Source organism: Plodia interpunctella, chromosome Z (assembly GCF_027563975.2).
Source record: "Plodia interpunctella isolate USDA-ARS_2022_Savannah chromosome Z, ilPloInte3.2, whole genome shotgun sequence".
NCBI classification, from domain to species: Eukaryota; Metazoa; Arthropoda; class Insecta; order Lepidoptera; family Pyralidae; genus Plodia; species Plodia interpunctella.
The window spans coordinates 5,883,989-5,904,710 of record NC_071324.2 but is presented as its reverse complement, the minus strand read 5'-3'; the positions used below and the strand labels follow the sequence as shown (position 1 = coordinate 5,904,710).

At 34.9% G+C, this 20,722-nt stretch overlaps 2 protein-coding genes and 1 long non-coding RNA gene across 21 annotated transcripts; 2 read left to right on the top strand and 1 right to left on the bottom strand.

Moving 5' to 3' along the window:
• The first annotated feature begins 296 nt into the window (after window positions 1-296).
• Window positions 297-3,567, top strand: Surf1 (Surfeit 1). Its single transcript, XM_053767809.2, has 5 exons — window positions 297-666; window positions 933-1,054; window positions 1,467-1,664; window positions 2,269-2,442; window positions 3,250-3,567. Exons 1-5 carry the CDS (start codon window positions 481-483, stop codon window positions 3,464-3,466), a joined length of 897 nt encoding a protein of 298 aa, XP_053623784.1. The 5' UTR covers window positions 297-480; the 3' UTR covers window positions 3,467-3,567.
• Window positions 3,555-20,543, bottom strand: LOC128682853 (ankyrin repeat domain-containing protein 11-like). 19 transcript variants are annotated; one of them, XM_053767789.2, is made up of 18 exons: window positions 20,356-20,543; window positions 20,087-20,243; window positions 19,855-20,010; window positions 17,882-18,139; window positions 16,829-16,870; window positions 12,378-12,554; window positions 11,847-12,045; window positions 11,476-11,656; window positions 11,132-11,357; window positions 10,598-10,746; window positions 9,870-10,004; window positions 9,189-9,218; window positions 8,823-8,877; window positions 7,295-7,467; window positions 6,964-7,148; window positions 6,379-6,487; window positions 5,957-6,118; window positions 3,555-5,068 (listed from the first exon to the last, which is right to left on the bottom strand). In XM_053767789.2, exons 2-18 carry the CDS (start codon window positions 20,220-20,222, stop codon window positions 4,895-4,897), a joined length of 2,547 nt encoding a protein of 848 aa, XP_053623764.1. In that variant the 5' UTR covers window positions 20,223-20,243; window positions 20,356-20,543; the 3' UTR covers window positions 3,555-4,894. The 19 variants fall into 19 exon arrangements, with proteins under 19 accessions (XP_053623764.1, XP_053623770.1, XP_053623768.1 ...); XM_053767795.2 differs by having other exon boundaries at window positions 7,295-7,446; XM_053767793.2 differs by having other exon boundaries at window positions 10,598-10,737.
• On the top strand, window positions 14,748-19,417 carry LOC128682855 (uncharacterized). Its single transcript, XR_008406218.1, has 2 exons — window positions 14,748-15,148; window positions 17,898-19,417. It is a non-coding gene; the product is annotated as an uncharacterized LOC128682855 (long non-coding RNA).
• Window positions 20,544-20,722: the final 179 nt, after the last annotated feature.

Genomic DNA, 20,722 nt, shown 5'->3' with positions numbered 1-20,722 from the left:
TGTGTTTTACAATGGACTTGAATCGTTTAGCAAATTCGTCTTGTACTTAACACTTTTTGTTCTGAAAGCCTATTCAATAATCAACTAAATTCATCATTTTTTCCTTTAACTCGCACCACGCATAGAAGATATTTTTTGACGTCAAACTGTAACAATATTGAAAATTGGTTCCTCCATTGGCAATGTTTGTGTACCTTACTTGTACCAGTAGCGCCATCTGCACTGAGCTTTGCGTAATAAGTCCTATGCCTATTTCATTTTAGTTTTTGGAAACAAATATGTCAACTTGTCATATCGGCAAAATAAAATAATAAAACCATGTGAAAAGAATGATAAAAAGGCAAATCCACAGAGTACGCTCAAATCAAAACACAGACAAAAGTGTCTAAATCAGGAAGATTTTAACTAATTTCTGTTACAGTCTAAACTTATAAATTTGTATTATACTATTGTAATCTTGTATTCTTACTTATATATAAAATGTTAACATTTAGTCGTTTGTGTAAGGCGTCCCGTAACATTATTAAAATATATTATAATAAAATAGATTCCACAAGGAATGTTTTTCTGAATTCAGTAAGGTGTAATAGCAATGTTGCTAACTTGCTTCGGTCTCCGAAAATAAAGAAGAAGGAACCACAGGAAATTTTAAAATGGATACTTTTGGTAAGACTGTTTGGTAATAAAATTGACAAAATGCAGTAAAAAAAAAATATGAAAAACGGACAAGCAAGTACACTTCCATTTTTATATTACTAGTAACCAATCCCAGCTTCACACAGGTCAGGTCACTTGTTTATTGGAAAAAACTGCACAAATTCCATCTGGTAGTTTTTGAGTTTATCATATTCAGACAGATGCACGAGACTTTTTTTTTATAGATGTAAGGATAATATGGATAAGAAATACATTCAAAAATAACATCATTCTAGATGATGCCTGCAACTTCATTTGGGCTTGGTTGTTGGCAAGTTTATAGACTGCAGTGGAAATTGGAGCTTATTGATATTTTGCAAGCTAAATCTAATGCTGCCCCAGTAGATATGCCACCCGAGTAAGTGAATTGATCTGTATTTATATGAAGTCTTTAATATATTATTTTTCATCTGAATATCTGCTTTGACCAGTACTAAGAAATTCCATGTATTAGTACAGTAGTGGCATACAGAACAGTTTATGATATATTATCAATCAAGAGAATGGTAAGGCTATTGAAAATGGCTCTGTTTCAGGTGATAACCAAATTGGAGTGCATCACAGCTGTAGTAAATCTAATTATTAAACAGAAAACAATAATATATTTATTTTTAAAATGGATTATGTACATGTCAAAACAATGAGATGAATTGAACAGCACCCCTGTCTAGCCGGGACAGTGCTCTTACCACTTGAGCTATCAAGATCACACCAGTTCAGCTGAATTATTTTCATCTCATTATTATATTCAAAATCATTTCCTGTTACAGTTTCAACCTTTTGGAAGAATTGGAGTATAGACCAGTCAAAGTGCGAGGGGAATTTCTTCATGATAAAGAGATATGTATTGGACCAAGGGCACTCATTGAGTCTGAGACAGGCATGGAAAGGCCTGGCTCATTGGTATCAGATCCTAAGAAAAACCAAGGCTGGCTGGTTATTACTCCTTTCAAATTGGAAGATACTGGGCAAGTTTTGTTTTTATTGTATTATCTGTTCTGTAACAATAACACAAAGTTTTGGACTACCTATACTTTAATAGGTCTATTAATAAATAGTGTACTTGTAAGTATTGCCCTAATATTATGAAAGCTATGTGTCCATTTTTCTGCTCTCATAGCTAAACAGATTTTGATAAGATAATATTGGTAAGCATGTACTTAAAGAACCACATTCAAACATAGGCTGCTTTTTACAAAATGATTGCACATGTATAACATGGGGATGAAAATCAATTTGATAAATTAACGTTAGCAACATCTAATGTGTAATCTATATTTATATAAAAGTGAAAAACTCCAATCACGAAATCTCGAAAACTACTGAGCCCATGAAGATGAAATTTGGCAGGAAGGTAGATTAGGACTAGGAGACATCCGCTAAGAAAGGATTTTTCGAAATTCAATCCCTAAGGGGGTGAAATAGGGGTAGCCAGTTTGTATGAAACTTCGTATTTTTGAAGTGAGACACATGAAATTTTTGTATTAAATTAAATCCATTCAAACATAATTAAATTCTAGGTATGTTTCTTTATAGTTTCGACTAGGTACTTTCATGCTCATTTATTTGTAGGAGGGTGATTTTAGTTAACAGAGGGTGGGTACCACAGAGGTACCGTTCTAAAGAAAAGAGGCAAGCATCATTAGTGAGTGGACCTGTCGAACTCGTGGGTGTGGTGAGACTTACAGAGAAAAGAGCACCATTTATGCCCAAAAACAAACCAGAGAGTGGATCTTGGTATTCAAGGTAACCTCTAATTCTATACCATCTAGTCTATTTCACAGAATTCATATACTATTAGACATAATTACTATACAGTAATTATGTAATGGAATCTTTATTTGTTTGTGTATTTTTATTTTATTTTCCACATTAGTTTGTTTCCTAAATAAAAATTTAAATATATGTTTATGCTTAACGAATTAATTATAAACAAGGCGAAAAAGAAATAAGAGGACTGAGAGCCCAAATTGTAAAAGCTAGGAGTTGCCCGAGAGCTGGCCCATCCCCAACCACACGCGTCGCTCTTAGAAGTTTTCACCTGGTTCAAATAAATAACAAAAAGTAGTGATTAGTTGGGTCCGGACCCGTGCTTCACCTAAGTTCTCCACCTGGGTGAAGCACGGGGACTTCTAAGGTCCCGTGCTCCAACTGATGACGTTATTTTCCGGACCCGATTAGTTCTTGCTTCCACATAAAATCAAACACGAGCCGCATGCAGCTTTACGGCTCTATGAGCATTGGTTGTCTTGTTCATAGATAAAGAAATAATGACCTTAGATCATGTTACCTAATATTGCATAATAATTAAGTTTTATAGGTACTAGTATCTAATACGTATACGTGTAACAATTAGTGTGCGTTACTCCAGCTAGAAAGTATCTCCTACAGAAATATGAATGGAACCTATAATTAATGCCTAATCAGCTATGTTTTATACCAGGCACATACATAGCTGATTAGGCACTAATTATAAGTTGTATTCATATTTCTGTACTTTCTAGCTGGAGTAACGCACACGTAACAATAATGGAATACTATTATTTTTTCCAGAGATTTAGAGCAGATGAGTGATTACATTGGCTGTGAACCCGTGTGGTTAGACGCTCGAGGCAGCTGGGAGCCGCCAGAGAGCTGGCCTATCCCCAACCAGACACGCGTCACTCTTAGAAATGAACACGTGTCCTACATTTTCACCTGGTTCTGTCTATCCGCGTTCACTGGCGTAATGTGGCATCGCTACTTCATAAGGAAATTACCTCTAATATAGTTTTAAATATTTTTGTTAATAGTAAATAGTCTTGTGTAGATATGCATTCAGTAAGATTGTGTAAGATTATAAAATAAAAAAACCCATGTTGATGAGATCTAGTCAGATTTCTTAGTTTAATCCAAATAATACAATTAAAATTACATACATTGCAAATTACTAAACTTAAAATAACTATGTAAGATAATTTAAATATGTAACTCCAAAGTTAAGGTCTGTTGGCGTATAAACTTGCAGACAATTTCGTTATTTGATTTTAGAGTTACTTATTTAATATTTACAAGGCAGGAGCGAATTAAATATCACAGAAGATTAATGAAGTTTAGACGATTTGTTTCATGCTCTTTGGGCACACAATACGGTTATACGTTTTTATTTGCAAAATAAATCAACTACACAAAGTTGTAGATCGTCCAAGTTAAATAAACACTACCCACTACTACGTTATGCAAATAAAACATTAGTTTTGTAGGTAAATTGCGATAGTGATTAAAAAGGCTAAGAATAGCAATATTTCTCCTTTAGAAAGGTCTAAAAAATTACTTGCATGATTCCTGTTTAAAATAATAGAATTTCGTAATCATTGTGTGCCTATTTTATTAACATCCCTGTTTTATTCATTTCATTACATTTCAATCTTATCTAAATCACATTATCGTAGTAGATATATATTTTTAAAACTTACAAGCTTAGAAATAAAATCTATAACAAATAATCGACACAGAATATATTTATGTATTTTTTTCGCCATGGTTGTAATAAACTGCATAAAACCAGGGCCGAATTAATTTACTGCCATTACTTGAGATGTTATTTGTACAGGTGATGTACAAATAACACAAATTTATTGTTGACTGAAAAATGGCATTACTTACAAGCCTGGCGTGGTTAATCCGGACCTGCATAAAATAATAAGGACATCAATAAAAATGTTATAAAAGATGATAATTTTTCAAAATTATGTTTGCATTTGAAAAATAAAATGATTAGCGAATTGGAGTACAATAATTATAAATTTACCGTAAAGGAACGACAAATAAAATATAAAATCTAATAATAATTAAAATAGGTCCATAAGAAAGACTAAAACGTCAGCCATGGACTTTTTTTTATTGTTTTTTTTTTGTTACGACCACCTCCCGAAAACGAATGATTCTGATTTATAAAAAAAAGGTAAAACAGTTGATCAATTCGTGCAGAGTCATCAGTCACCGGGAGATGAGGCGCGGGAGAATCATGTAAAGGCTCGACAAGGGTCGAAAATTTAGAGTTTTATAATCCAATTTTGTAGCTCCGCTTGATTGTTTTACCAATTGGTGTTATAATAGAGTTTTAGATCACATTTTACAAATAACTTAAAAGTAGTTTAAATTATGTCAGTCTTATAGGACTGACGTTACATTAACTAAGGCAATCACAACTCAAAATTCAAGCGGGCAAATCAAAATTCGACACGTGGATTTGTGGCACGTGCGATGGATCTATTTTGGGCGTAGTTTTGTAATCACAAAGGCCCAGTTCCTTGAGCTTCCATTCCCAGCCCATAATTTGTACTGCGTGTAACGTTTCAGCTTCCGTGTGCTGTCGTCGAAGCATCCCTTCCTAAAAACAAAATGAAATGTCCATATATTCACACTGTCAAACTAATTGTTTTAAATTAAATTGTTAAACTTTTTTATTCATTTAGTTAGGATATAATATAGACTCCTCTTAGTGAGTGAAGGTTTGTATGACAAACAAACGCCCTGATAAAGGTGATCAGGTGTCCCCAACTGATGTATAACTTCCCTGGCTTTCGATTACCCATTTTCAGATCAATGCTTTCCATACCATTTTTTCCAATTTTCAGATCAATGCTTTTGAAGATTTTCAGTACCTAGTATGTTCCATACAGTAGGCGAAGTTGAAAACATCCAAAATTATAATTAACTAGCTGCGCCCCGGGGCTTCGTTCTCTGTGTAGTAAAAGTACACTGTTTCCAGGTTATTTTCTACCCGTGTAACAAATTTCATAATAATCGACCCAGTAGATAATGTGTGAAGAGGTAACAAACTTACTTTTGCATACCTAAACTTTCCTCAGGAATCACACTATTGGTAAACCGCATGAAAATCCGCGTAGTAGTTTTTGAGATTATCGCGAAGAGACAGACAGGCGTTGCAGAGGACTTTGTCTAATTATATGTAAGGATGAAAAAGTGCATGCCAGTTAAAAGCAAAAGGTTGGAGTCAACCCTTTTGCTTTACACATATAGGTACTGTTTCTGACATAGTTTCGTCTAGATGTTCTTATACTTGTTGATCATATTGGCTAGACCTAGATAAAATTGGTAACAGATAGTTTATAAGTTCTATACTTATGTTTAGATTAGCGCGCCAATGTGAAGTAGATACAAATAAATAGGAAAGCGAAATGGGCTCCGACACTAAACGACTTCATAAGCAATAGGGAAAAGGCTCCGATGAGAAAGATTGTGCACGTAGATTTACCTTTATCTTCTCCCATTTGTCATCCACCTCCTGCAGCCAGGAGTTGATTTGCCGGCCATTACACCGGGAGCGCTGCGCGTTGCGTTTCTCCTCCTGCTCTGGCGCCAACACATTGTAAACCTCTTTGTCACGCAGCATTGTGCACACAGAGAAAGGAAGAGCCTGCAATATTACAATACAAATTTTATTCACCCCAAAATTTAAATCATGATTTGAACAACACAATAACTTTCGTATTTCTATAAAACACGAGTAGTTGTTAGATTCATATAGAAACTTATGTAAAACCTCCCAAAAACTTCCGATTCGAGTGTACCAGATCCTCACACAAAGAAACAAGTATTTTGCACGAGGATGTGCTCCCAGGAATGGTGCAAAATAAACTATTTTATGAAGATGTTGAATCGTAATTAAAGATGTACCTGATTGGCCACAGCGCGTTCGGCGCGCCCGTGAACGCGCAATATCTCTTGTTCGACCGCCAGCACAAGTTTCTCTTTCTCTACTAGGTGTTGAATACGCAGTCGAGTTCTGGAAACAAATTTCGCTTTAGGTCTACATTGCAGTCTAGAATGACGGAAATTTACAAGAGCTAAAAATAGGTAATCGTACATTATCATCTTAGTGTTTTTTCGAAGTTGGTATTATTATACTTTGATTGTAGACAATATTACTCTTATACTTAATGATTGTCATTTAATTTTCAATCTCACAAAAAACTCAGTTTTATATCAACAAGAAATATCACAAATCTAACGTTTGTGTTCAATCATGGACGAAATAGATACTTATGATCATTCATCCATGGTTCATCAAAGAACAAGCTGAGGGCTTCGAGACAAATTTCAATCGCACCACATACAAGTCATAATTTTTTCAGTATCAACCATCAACACTGTTATGAAAGTAAGGAATCTTGTAAAGTTCTGTTCTTGTGTTTTAACTTTCACCCAAGTAATGACGGTTAGACCATACCTCGTAAAATGTGAAGTACTTACAAAGCTTACCTTTCTTTTTCTTGTGTCAAAAACTCATTTACCATTTGTGGTGGTAAACTAATAGGTATTTCTACTTGGGGCTCAGGGTTCACGTTGCTCTGAAGGGTGTATGTACACCGGTTCATTAAATACTTGTTGAAGTCCTTCGGTGGCTTAGGCTTCACCGGGAATAAACCTCTCTGGCGACGATCAATCTGTATATTAAACAAAGGATTTACTTTGTTATCCTGTATTGCTCTAGAATTCCTAATAAAAATTACAAAACAATAATTAATTTATATGTATTTGCAGAAAATATTTTGGTAATTAGGAGTTTACACAAAACAGTCATAATATTTACCTGTTTCCGTATGTGAATGTACATTTGATACGGATTTGAATGGGTGACGTTGTGAGCCGCACTGCTGGTTTCCGAAGCCGACTCACTCTTGGATGGTTCACGGGAATGGCTGTCTTTTGATGCTTTTAACTTTCTCTTCCTCGGGTGAAGTTCTACAGATGAGCCCGTCGACGCTAGAATACATTGACAACCATTGCATCCATGCATTTACTAACATTGAATTCCTCGAGACTGACAGCTCTCCGAGAAACAGTTACTGCTCAGAAATATGTGACAAAATTAATCGAATTCATTATAAGATAAAGATAAAGAGAGTAGTAAATAAACTATGATAGTTGCATTCCACAGCTACAAAATTTAAAAGTAGGTATGTACAATTTATCGAGTTTCAGGATCCGCGTGTTATTAACTGACGTAATTATAAATTTATATAAAAGCGAAAAGCACTCACGTTTCACGAAATATCGAAAACTACTGACTGAGAAAGATGCAATTTGGCGGGAAGGTATACTGCAACTAGGAGACGACCGCTAAGGATATTTCGAAATTCCATCCACATTCAAACAGGCTACTTTTTACAAAATGATCCCGCATGTATATCATGGGGATGAAAATCAATTGGAGATATTAACGCGGCAACCAGCTGGCAATATGTATAAAAAGTATATATATGTATATATATATCAACCACGTATCACGAAAACTACTGAGCCCAAGAAAATGTTCGGCACGCGTTACGCGATGTGGGAGTGGGACTCGTAGCGGGAAATGGGATGGAGCACGTTGCGAGAAACGACATGGGACAAATTGCAGGAAACGGAATTGGACAACTTTCGGAATAAGACACGTAGGAAATCGTAGCGGGAAACGGGGAATTAAAGATGACAAAAACGAATTTAAATGATAATAATAAATAAATTTTACGATGCTAATATGATATGATAGGGATGAGTCCTGCGAATATAGAAATGATAATAGCTGATAACTATCAGTGATTAACATTTCTATCTTCAAAGTATTACATTAATTACCAATAAAGAAGACGTATTTTTTTATTTTTATTATACGGCTATGAACAAGTGAGCGATGCCGACGACTGAATAAAGTGACTTTGTAGTCACTTTATATAATAACTAGATGCTGCCCGTATCTTAGCTCCTGTGGCAATTTTGAGATAAAATATAGCCTATAGCAATCTTGGATAATGTACATTTCTAATGGTGAAAGATTTTTTGAAATCGGTTCGGTAGTTTCGGAGATTACCCGCCAATTACAAACGTTTACCTCTTTATAATAATAGTATAATTTCATTTTTACAGAGTTAATATTAATTACTTCCTTAATGTACATAATACAGGTCTCAGTTTACTTATATAATGAAGGATCCTGAGCTGCAATGAGAGAAGAGCTACATAGGTACCTAATATTTTTAGTTTTCTAAGTATATTCATTGTATCTGACTGGAATGTAATTAGATAGTTTATATTATTTAATGTATTATTTTTTACATATATTGCTATTTACTTACCCGACTCAGATCCTCTATTGCCCGATGTGGACGGATGATGATCATCATGGTGGGCCTTGAACAACGAGACATTCGTCAATAAGTAACTAGCTAGCCCACTAGACAGCCTGACAGTAGTTCTAACTAGATCATTTAAATAAAATGATAAGACCATCTGTCCTGTCCACATCACATTCAATCTTCGAATACACTGTGCATTCTAAGTTATTCCATATGACATCAAATTAAAGTGTTGCTATTACTAATTTGTTTTTATTTAAATGAGCTAGTTTTAACAGCAAGAGTACAACATCCATGCTCGGCGCGGTCATTAGCTAGTATAGGATTACAGGTTACAGGTATACACAACAATGTCAAAGGACTTACGTTCTTTTTGCCAGTGGTAACGTCACCCCTCTGCAGCAGTAACATTACACAATATACTTTAGTATGCAACTCACGTTTAGCCCGGCCTGCACGACATTTTTTTCTTTACTTTGCTATTAGTATTAATTTATCCTGAAATCTTATTGCAGTTTTGTTACAATTCATTCTAAATATTGAAATATGTAGCACTTTAATAGTGTGCACTGAAGTCAATGAGTCACAAATTACTTAATATAAATTTTGATTAAACAATCATAATAGAATTAATGAAGGGTTTAATTAAACTAAAAGCCAAATTAGGTCTCACTAGAGTACATTTGAAAATAACAATTGGCCTAGGTATCAACTTAAAATTAGGTATTCGTCTGTACAAGTATTTACTATGTTATAATTTTAATACATTTTCGTGTCTCTGTGGTGGTTATGTATAATGTAGTGTGGAAATGATTTATTCATATAAGCATTTCCCACCACTAAAACGTGGCATTACTATATCGTGCCAACATTATAGTTGCCGTTGGTTTCTAGTTGAAAGTTATTAAGAAGTTGACAGCTATTGACACCTAATTTGGCAGAAATCAAGTGGTGAGAATAGATCCTATGATAAATAGCATTTAAGTACAAAGTCGTGACGGCCGGGCCCCACTACCCTATAATTGTTGAATCTCAAAGCAAACTTACAGAGCCCGAAGGTGGCGGGCTCTTGTTGGAATTCAAAGAAGACTGATTCTGCCCTGATCCTGTCTGAGGGGACGTCCGTTCCTTGTCCTTCTCTCCGTCATTCGTCCTGTGCGAACGGAGGACTCTTTGCCCAGCCTTCGGAGGAAAAATATTTTTTCAGTAAACTGATATCTTCACGAATTCTATTGAATAATGTACGACTATCGACCATAGATATCAGGATGAAAAACTACTACAGGCTATCTGGCTGTTAGTGTTAATTGGCGAGTTAGTATGAGTCAATCACCTTACTAATATTGCATGAAGTTATATAGTGCGCGCCACGTCTTACTATTTTAGAATACCATTAAAACTGTGAATGAGGTCTTGAGAAATTCTCAATATATAAAAATTTACTTCAACATTTTTTTTTGTTTTTTATTTAGTAAACTTAGGTCGAACTCAGAAAGCCATTTGGTTGTAATGTCTGCTTTCCCATAATGACCAACCACTGTATAATGTCTAGTTTGCCAGAATTTGTAAATGTCCAACGTTTTTACATTGTACACATGATCAGACTTACAGAGTACAAATTTACAATATAATGCCGTTTTACTAGATTTTATGCATTTACCTTAGTTGCTGTGACAGCGAACTCCACTCAAAATTAATATGTACATGGCGAGCACTATAAAAACGCCCTCTGTCCATTACTTGTTGCGAGCGAAGGTTTGTCTGCGCGGGCTCACCTTGCTGGTGTCCGGAGGCCGCTTGTCTTCCACGGTGCCGTCCGAGCTGTCCGACGTCTGGCCCGGGTCCGCGCTCGTGCACGGGATCACGTACGGTAACGACGAAATACTGCCTCGCCCCTTTCCGCTCCCTCTTTGACCTGTACCACCTATAATCAGTTTACCTTTCGAAATAGCATCAAAACAAACTGAAATCCTTCTTGTTACTTAACATTAAAGTGCATCTTGGGCATAAATACATGCAGAGAGGCCCTGTTTCTCGTTTTGGTACATAATTTTGTAATGGAATAAAAATAAAAGTTGAACTAAGCTTGATTAAAATAAGAACATTGACCCTTGACAAGAAATTAGTTTAAGGTTAAGATGATAGATTGAATCAGTCGGCAATAACATTGAAATGCACAGGTAACGAAGGAGAAATCAAGAAATATAAACATACATAGGATGGGATTTCCGATTACGAGAAACGAGTGTACCGATTGATTGCCTCTCGAGTACATTTAGTGCGAACAGATCATGCGAATATCGACAAACCTTCACCCTCTTGTTCGATGCGTCCGCTGGATCCGCTGCCGCCGGGGAGGACTATCTTCAGCGGCGGGACCTTCGGTGCGCTCAACTCTTGACTCTTGGGTTCGTCTCCGTCGCCATCCCCGCTGTCTTTGTTTTGATTTGGTTTCGGACTAGCAACGGGGCTCTTCCTGTCTTGTTTGCCTGATGATGAACTTGACGCCCCCTTTGATCCTCCAGAGGATTTACCCTATAATTAAAGTGTATGTTTCAAATATAAATCAATACCAGCTCTTTTATTGCAATATAGTTATTGCAATAAAAGAGCTGTTTAGTTAGGCAAGGTTGAGTTAGGCAAAAGTAGTTACCTGGTGAGAACCTTGCGCGTTGGCTTTCGCCCCCGCGCCGCCCTTCCCCTGCGCCGTCTGGCTGCCTTTCCCTGAAGCGCCGCCAGCACCTTTGCTGCTGCTCTGACTGCCGCCACTTTTGCTCAGCGGCGAAGCCCCTGTCTTACTTGCAGGACCCGGAGGTTTGTTACCAGTTAATACCCTGATAGAAATAATATCTTATTTTAACATCTTAGCCAAATTTCAATAGGGAAGTTGCCAAGGTCAGATTATTGTAAAAAATATGTACAATGTAGATTAATCATCATAAAAAAAACCTACCCCGTAAGGAATAAAAACGTGACACTGTATGTATCAGATAGTAAAATTAATTCTAACAATGAATTTCTCACCGTCCAGGTCCACCCCGTGCTACCGGGGCTGGTTTTGCCATGGGTTCCTTATCTTCAGTTTCTTTCTTTTTCTTTCTTTTTGAAACATCGTCATCTGTAGCCTCAGCTTCATGGATTTCATCAACATGTGATCTTTTAGAACTTCCACTTCCTTCATCTTGGGTGGACGATACCACTCCACTGCTAAGCTGTGCACCATCTATGGTATATAAGGTCAATAGTTATATGGTACATATATAAAAATATTAGAGTTCTTACTATAATATTTCTATATATTATTATATATAAAATATTTATCTAATATATTATTATATTTTTATATATAAAAATATTACAGTTCTTACTCTAATATTTTTATATATTCGTTTATACAAATGAAAAGGTCAAAAACTGGCATTCAACTTGCTTTCTTTGTCTGTCAAAACTGTCCCAATGTAATTTATCGACACAAAGAACAAATGAGAAATGTATTTTGTTTAATATTCTTAGAAAAGATGATAAAAGAAATGGCGATAAATAACACGAACATACCATCCCTGTTATCCGAGGTGGATCCCTTCTCTTGCGAGGTTTCCTTGCCCTCGAAATGATCGCCCTGCGCTAGGCTCTCCATGTTGCTTCTCTTACTGCTGTCGCTGTTTGCATTGCAACCCTTTTTGGCGCTGTCATCCCTTGCGCGGCCGACGTGTGACGCTCTACTGTTATTATCTGTTACAGACAAAGTTAAATTCCCAATTATTGTGCTCTAACAATTTAAAGAAAATTGAAACCAATACAATATCACTTTCAGCTTTGGCTTGTAAAATTAACAATATCAATTATTTTTATTGAGAAGGGTTTCAGGCAGGGCACAGTTTTTATTACACTGTACACCATCATGTACTACATAGGTATGTCTGAGGAAATAAATAAATGAAATAATAGTATGATGGACAAGTTTCTAGGAAGATTGGTGTTCTGAATACAGAACATATTTGATAGTACAGTACTATAAAAAGAAGTCAATTGCAAAATTGGAATTGATAGAAATGTTTTCATTTCTATCAATCCCAATTTTACTAGAAAATATCTTGCAGATAATTTGCAAATTGTATGTTTTGAGTTTTTAACTATTGAGTTGGTTCTTTATCAATAATAGGAGTTCAATTTTTTTTGTCACATCAATGAATTTATATTCCTTTTGCGCTATATTTTTTACCTTAGATAAGCAGCTATTAATAAGCAGCACACTGTGGCATTTGTTCTATAGGGAGAAAATACTGCATTGAAAATTATTTCTTTATATCTATTTAAGATACATAAAGAACCACTTTTTTCTGTGAAATAAGATAACAAGTGTTTAGTCAAATACAGATTATAGGTATACCTTATAATCTGTTTTGACTAAACACTGTGTGTTTTTGAATAAATTACAAATTCATTGAAGGAATTTAAAAATCAAGCTCCAACTCTTTACATGAAACACACACACATACCAATGCGATTTATTAAAAGGAATTGTGTAACAGAATAGTAAACTAAATCTTGAAGAAATAAGTGATAGATAATACTATATGTAGATAATAATATAATTATGTAATGTTAGTGAATTAAAATAATTGCTCAGAAAACAAAGTCCAGCAAATAAATCATCATCATGGGGTGCCATCTTCAAATTGAAGTTTGGAAATAAATAAATATAACATTATCATCAATAAACATGGATAAGACATTGCCAGGTATCTTGTTGTTAAAATGGATCCAACATGGTTTTTGGTTTAGGCCTGCAATCATACTAGAACTTTAACCTATAAAAAGAGGTGACTTATTAAGGGGTATGCAATAAGGACAAATAAAATTAAACTGAAAATGCAAGATTCAGTAGTATATTTTTCAATATGATTTAGGGAAATCTCGGATATGTTCATCTAAAATCAGCTGTATCATCTATAGTAGTCAATTTAAGTAATTAAGTAAGTACCTATAGAGTACCGACATTAGTGAGAGACATAGGTAATGCATTTATGGACCTACCTACCTGCCGTTAGATTTTACTTGCTCTAATTGAGTCGTACTCATAATTTATCGACAATATACTACACTAAAATAATTTACATACCTACGACAGCGTATGCGGAATCTGTTGTCTAAATAATCATATAGTCACGTCAGTTAGGTCAAATTTAGCTTTGAAAGGGTCATAAGCAAGTAGTGAAATGTGTGGCGTTAATTTATGTGCATCGAACAAAATGCAAAAAATACAAAATTATAACTCCCCTTTATTGTGCGACAGCGTCCTCCTTTGCATTTCATGTATTGAATCAGTTTGATTAGTTTTTATTTGCTGTTCACTAGAATTTTCAATAAAACTTATCCAAAATCGGCCCACGGACCGCAGCGAAGTTTGGTGCTAAGGAGCGGCCATCATTCGACAGCTAGAAGAAACACGCCCCGCACGTTTCATTTCACTACTATAGTAACAATGAAACACTTTCGCATTTTTATTAATCTTAATATTGTATATACATTTGATTTCTTTTTGAGATATAATAAATGAAAATCAAACGTTCAAAGAAAATGTGCACTAATATCGAAGTAATAAATATAGTGAATCGTTTGTGAGAGGTTATTACAAAATATGGAACGGAACATACAACGACGCGGTTCTTTCACACGATGTTCACGGCGAACCGGTTGTAAAATGTCACCTTGTCTTGATAAGTGATGTGCGTTCCGTTCCATCCAAAATTCCATCACAATCACAGCAACGTTAGCAATGCAAGTAGCGTTGTCAGATTTTTTTGCCAATTCGAGATTCAGGAACTTTTTAAGTGAAAAAAGCGGGATTGGGTCGAAAGCGAGCCAATACCTATTTATCTTTTGAGTTGAGTTCAAATTACGTTTAAGTGACAATAGAAAAACATGAAATGTATTGCCATAAAAATATGGAATTTTAAATCAGATTTCTGATATACCTACCCTATCGTTATCTAGTTAAGCTGCACGCACGGTCGAAAAGCGGGCCTGAGCCCTGAGCCTGTCCCGCGCGGGACCTTTAATTTTGATTTAAAAATCGGAACGTCCCGTCTATTTCGGGACATCTGGCAACGCTGAACGTTTTTCTTTCTCTTTCAAAATAAAGGAGTTATGTACGTATATAGGTAATCGGACCTAGTCAGAGAGGGGTCCTTACATCAATCCGGAATACTTTCTTTTTAATTTTGAGTCGTAAATTGTAATAATAAATTCTGCACCTATTTAACAAATAGCAAATAAAATTGATTTTACCGAAGTTAATAGTGATGTGGCTCAGCTAAATATAGGTAAGTACCTAGTTACTGTATTGCCGACTCCACAAATGAAAGTACTGATATGTAACTCCACCACTTTATTTTACTAAACAATGTCAAACAATAAATTTTAGGTTTGCTCTACTGACTTGGCATCCATTTAAATATCATTACAGTTGTCGGTGGAGCCAATGGTGTATGCAATGACACATTATATTGAGCTTAGACATGTTAACTTCTATGATCACTATCTATCAATGATCACATTTATGTTTTTGGAAATGTCTGGAAATCAACGCTGTGGCTTCACGGCACAAAGCTGAGCTGGGATCCTTTTCGGTATAGACCACTAGTTTTTACATGTATAACTAATGTAAAATTGTAACTATGTTTTTTTGCCGAATTTTCATTTTCTTTTCTTTGGTGGTAGCTATATAACAATACGACGGCAAAAGGTCACTAGTCACTACCAGATGCTGATAGATTATAGTTAACCCTCGTTGCGCCTTTGTTTTTGTTTCAAACGAACCGCGCTACGACCATTCTATGCGTGGTTTTTATTGCGATCTCATAATTGTATATATTGTACATGCGCAGTTCACGGATAGGTACAAGGTTAATTTTGGAAACCAATTCGCGCACATCTCTATAGGAACATTCGTAAAGCGTTTCCTTTATTTCGGACCCTATTAATGAGCAATGAGCTTTTGATTGAAGAGCATTTTTACTTATTATCCAAAGAAAGAAAGCCAAAATGAGTTTCTCCATCTACCATGTCAAACGGACTAACGAGACAAGTAAAAGCTTGTAAATTGTAAATAAGTACATTATTTTGCAGAAGTAACTTTAGTTTTAACGACACGAAGATTTTGTACAACTTACTTAAATATTAATTTAAAACAAACAGGTTTAGGCTAATAATTCCCAAAATGTACTTTGTTGTTTTTTCCACAGATTTAGATTTCATTTCATATACCTAATATAAAAGTTACATAGGTAGGTACATTAGGTAATAGGGAGTATTAGTGCACATTTATCCCGACAGAGTACATTACTGTATGTTAGGTACACAAAAGCTTGGCGCCTATTGCTATGTCGATTAATACGTTTATTTTAGAGTACCTACTTTATCCTTTCATTATGTAAGCATTCGTTTGTGAAAATATATAATACTGTAGCATATTCGGGTGCCGAAATATTGTGAAAAATCGTTTTCCCTAAGACGTAAAAACTTCAAAAACTATGGGATACGCCTTAGTGAACGGTCGAAAGGAAGCTCAGAACACTTCACACGTGACTTATTAAAATATGGACTTCATACAAGTAAGATCTTCAGTCAAAATCAAGTTTATATCAGTTTATGACCACAATTGACCAAATAATGCAGAACATGACCTAAAGTACTTATTATTTTTAGGATAATCCACTAAATCATTTCTTTTTCCCTTAAACTCGCACCACGATTGCGTTGAAGAAATTTTTGGTCGCAAATCTGCAACAATATTGAAAATTGGCGCTTATGTATATTTTATAAAGCATACCAAACCAATATATAATCTTTAACTGAACCGTCTGAATATGTTTTTTTTTATTTCGTATGTAGTCAGATTCATAATGAATACTTACTATCTATTATAGCATTCCCATAATGGTTATGGAATCCGAGAACTATTTAGGTAGTATATGTATAAAAAATTTACAATTTATATTTACCACGGACCGTCACACGTTTGCGTTTCGATCGAGGCAGAATACCTGGAATCGAAAAACGAACATCGTCAAAGGTATAATTAATACGAAAGTTAATAAAAATACAAACTTTGGCAAGGTTTAAATGTAGTTGAACGCATAAATTTGATATAATTGTAAAACCGACATACACAGGGAATATATTTGGAAAAAAGTGTAACTATTCTATTAGAATATATTTTAATATTAATATAAAAAATTAAGTATATAATTTGTTCAAGAAGATGATTTGTAAACAACATGTGGTACTTACGTATAATAATGATATAGTCAATAAAACAGATTAATAAAGTGAACAGATTTGTAAATACCTACAACAACACAAACTAACGTAGGTGGGTATCACACTATGAACACTTATTTCAACCCAGGACACACCCTCTTATTAAAACAAATGTTAAAACCGAAGTTTAAAAGTTTATACCTAATTTAAAATTTCTCTTGTTGTCCATTATATATCGCGAAGACCAAACATTGGTTTTAACTTTTTTATGAATAAGAGGGTTTTCAATTGTTTAGTCTCTGAAGTGCGCTGAACGCAAGCCGGGTGGAGAACACATTGATGCATAAAAAAATGTTAGAATAACTATTCAGGCCATATTACTAAAATTGCTGCTTATAAAAACAAATATCATAATGGATTATAAAACATGCATAAATTACTGCAGCAATGTTAGCGACCATTAGAAAATAGGGAAATTCTCTGTGCTCTGTAATTCTGTTATAATATAGTTTTGACTGTCGAAAAATTTTTCTCGCGAAAAGATTTTTTAAATTTATTTTTTATGTGGCAGGAACGGAATAAATATTATGCATAAAAATTGCCATCGAGCTTACATACATACTCGACCTGTTTTTGTATTCATTTAAATTGAAATTACTTATTCTGTTACACAATCCTGTCATAAATAAATTTATTTAATAATAAAACTTAATACCACATAATAACACTTAATTACCTGTTCATCAAATATAGCATTTATGGGCCAAGTTATGCTAGAAAATAATATAACATACCTTTTATTGATTCCAGATATTCATAGATGTCCGGAGCTGCATAATCAGAAGGCATTTTCCCCTTTTTATTCTTGACAAATGGATCTGCTCCATGTTCAACAAGGAACTTCACCATTTTAAGGTTGCCAGAGGTGGTAGCGTCGTGCAGCGGCGTATCGTCGTCCAAACCCTTCGCATTGACATTGGCACCCCCATTAACCAGTACAACTACCACAGGGTGCCAACCGTAGCTGCATGCCTCATGAAGTGGGGTCCATCCTATGGTTTCGATAATTTATTCTCCTTTGACAAATTCTAAGGTTCCACCTTGATGAATTTATCCAGAGAAAACATAAATATCTTCAAACTACATACATCCATTGCCTCTCAAGCAAAGACAGTATCATAGCAAACAGAGAAAATACGAATCTAAAGGGTTCCGTACAGATATTTTGTAAACATTGTTAAGACCAATTTGTTTCCATACATTTTAAATTAAAACTTTACAATGAGTTCTGTACTATTTGTTAGAGATGAATAGCTATATGATGGACTTTTCAAATCAACTTTAGTTAAGGATGATTAAACAGTTGAAGAACTTTAGCGAATGATGTATGTTTTACTGTCTAGTTAGGGCCCACCTGTTGGGGCCACTTACCAATGTTTTATTTTATATATATGATACATATATACAATGTGTATCTATAAATACTTGTAAAATCCCAATAACTAGACCAATCTGAAAAGTGTAATTTCCCATATTAGGGATAGAACCACAGAAATCCAATGTATTAGTTTGATGACCATTAGTCGACAGATGTCTTCAATCATAAGGAAGCTATAAGTAATAGCTACAAAAGAGTTTAAGTCACAAGGAAAGCTAGGGGGCGAAACCTATTGTGAAATAATACTAGTAATGTTGTTTTGGACTTGTTTTACAATATCAAATTTTATCAAAATCTGATTTGTGATTTAAATTGGTAGAGGACCTATACATAAAAATTCTTCAATAATTCAGAATTTCAGAAAATAATATATTAAGTTTAAATAGTAAAGAGGATAGTCTACACAATTTACTTTTTTAAAGCATCAGTAAATATTACATTACTGATGCTTTAAAAAAGTAAATTACAGTCTGTCTTTTGTCAGTATGTCTTTGTTTATGTATGGCCCTAAGAACAGTGTTAGTAGTTGTTGGAACTAAAGAAAATATCGGCAATTTGGTTAAATTTGTAACCAAAGTTTTATAACTATTGGTAATTGTACCTATGTATTAAGTTTGCAGTGAAAATATTATACCCAGAATCCCATTATAACTAGGTAAATACCTCCACAATGCATGCAATGAAAGATGAGATCTGATGTATCTGTGGTTTACTTCCGCAGGCGATGATTCAATGCACGGGCAAACCATAACACATAGTTCTTTCTCTTCTTTCAAGGCATGCATTGTTATTTCAAAATGTATAAAAATTGAAGTTGATATATTATAACAAGACATTTAAAAACAAATACAAGAACAAGATTTAGTAAAATCAATAAAAGTAACAATTATTACTTTGTCTTCTTTTTTTCATTGCATAGGACCTATTTTATAATGACAACTTGAATAAAATTTGGAAAAAATATTACGGAACCCTTAGCATTTCATGCCTGTAAAGTAAACACATAATATACAGGCTACATTCAGCTAATGAAACAAAAACATCTCATTTTATAAGCATAGCTATGTACTTATGGCAGTGACGGATTAGCCTAGTAGCAAGAGTAGCAAAAGTTACTGCCTCCCACAGGCTAAATCCATCGCTGACTTTCACGCCAATCAGTATCAGATATGATATATATCAAATTGTTACCAATGTTTCATGTAATTGATTGAGATATGTTATAAATTTTGTAGTAAAAGTAAACCAATGTGCACAATAAAATAAAAGAAAACTACAAACATATCCAAGTTACATAGTATGAAGACTACTATTTAAAGCAATACTTACCAGCAAAATCAGGTACATCTGGATCTTGACCTTGATCGAGAAGCTTTTTAACTTGATCATGATCACCCTTGATAGCAGCGACGTGAAGTGGAGTTTCTCCTCGCTCGTTCCTCTGCTGTCTGGTACGTTTCCTCTCTTCAGCTGGGGTCGCAGCAACTAAATATCAAATTGGCGGGAAGTAAGTATCAATGCTAATATAACTAAGTATCACATACTTTTAAATGTATCTAACCTGGGGGGGCTTCTTGAGAAGACATCTGCATCACTAAGGCCAACTGTTGCCGCTCCGACATAGGCGCTATTACTTGTGCTCGTGGCGCGCCGTCTGGGCCGCGGCCGGAGCCCCTCGACCGAGACGACGATGGCATCCTTCGGGCATAACCATTCGCCTATTTTTAAAGCGAAACTATTTATTTTAATGAACAATACAAATTCATTAGGTAAAAGCGTCCAGACCCATTAGGCGCCAATACTTTTACCAAGATGTGGATCAACAATTACCTTTAGAAGGATGCCAGACGTAATAGATGATGTCTAAAAGTTGAATAAAAACCTATTGAAGAATGCGGTGGATGAAACGAAAGAAGATAAATAATAAAACATCTTGAAATCGCACAAATATTCAGAGCAAGTATATCCAAATAATCTGCGACGACAGAAGAACTGTACTAGAACGAGAACGAATAAGAACGACAACGAAAAAAGAACGTATGAATCAAATCAAAATTTACCTAGTTTGTCTATAGTCCACTATGGCTTATCCATCAGAGTAGTAGAAACTTTAGACTACGACATATCTTTCTTTTCACACGTACAAGAAAGAGACGCGTGTTAGAAATTCACGAGAAGAAAAGGGACACAGTTCTAA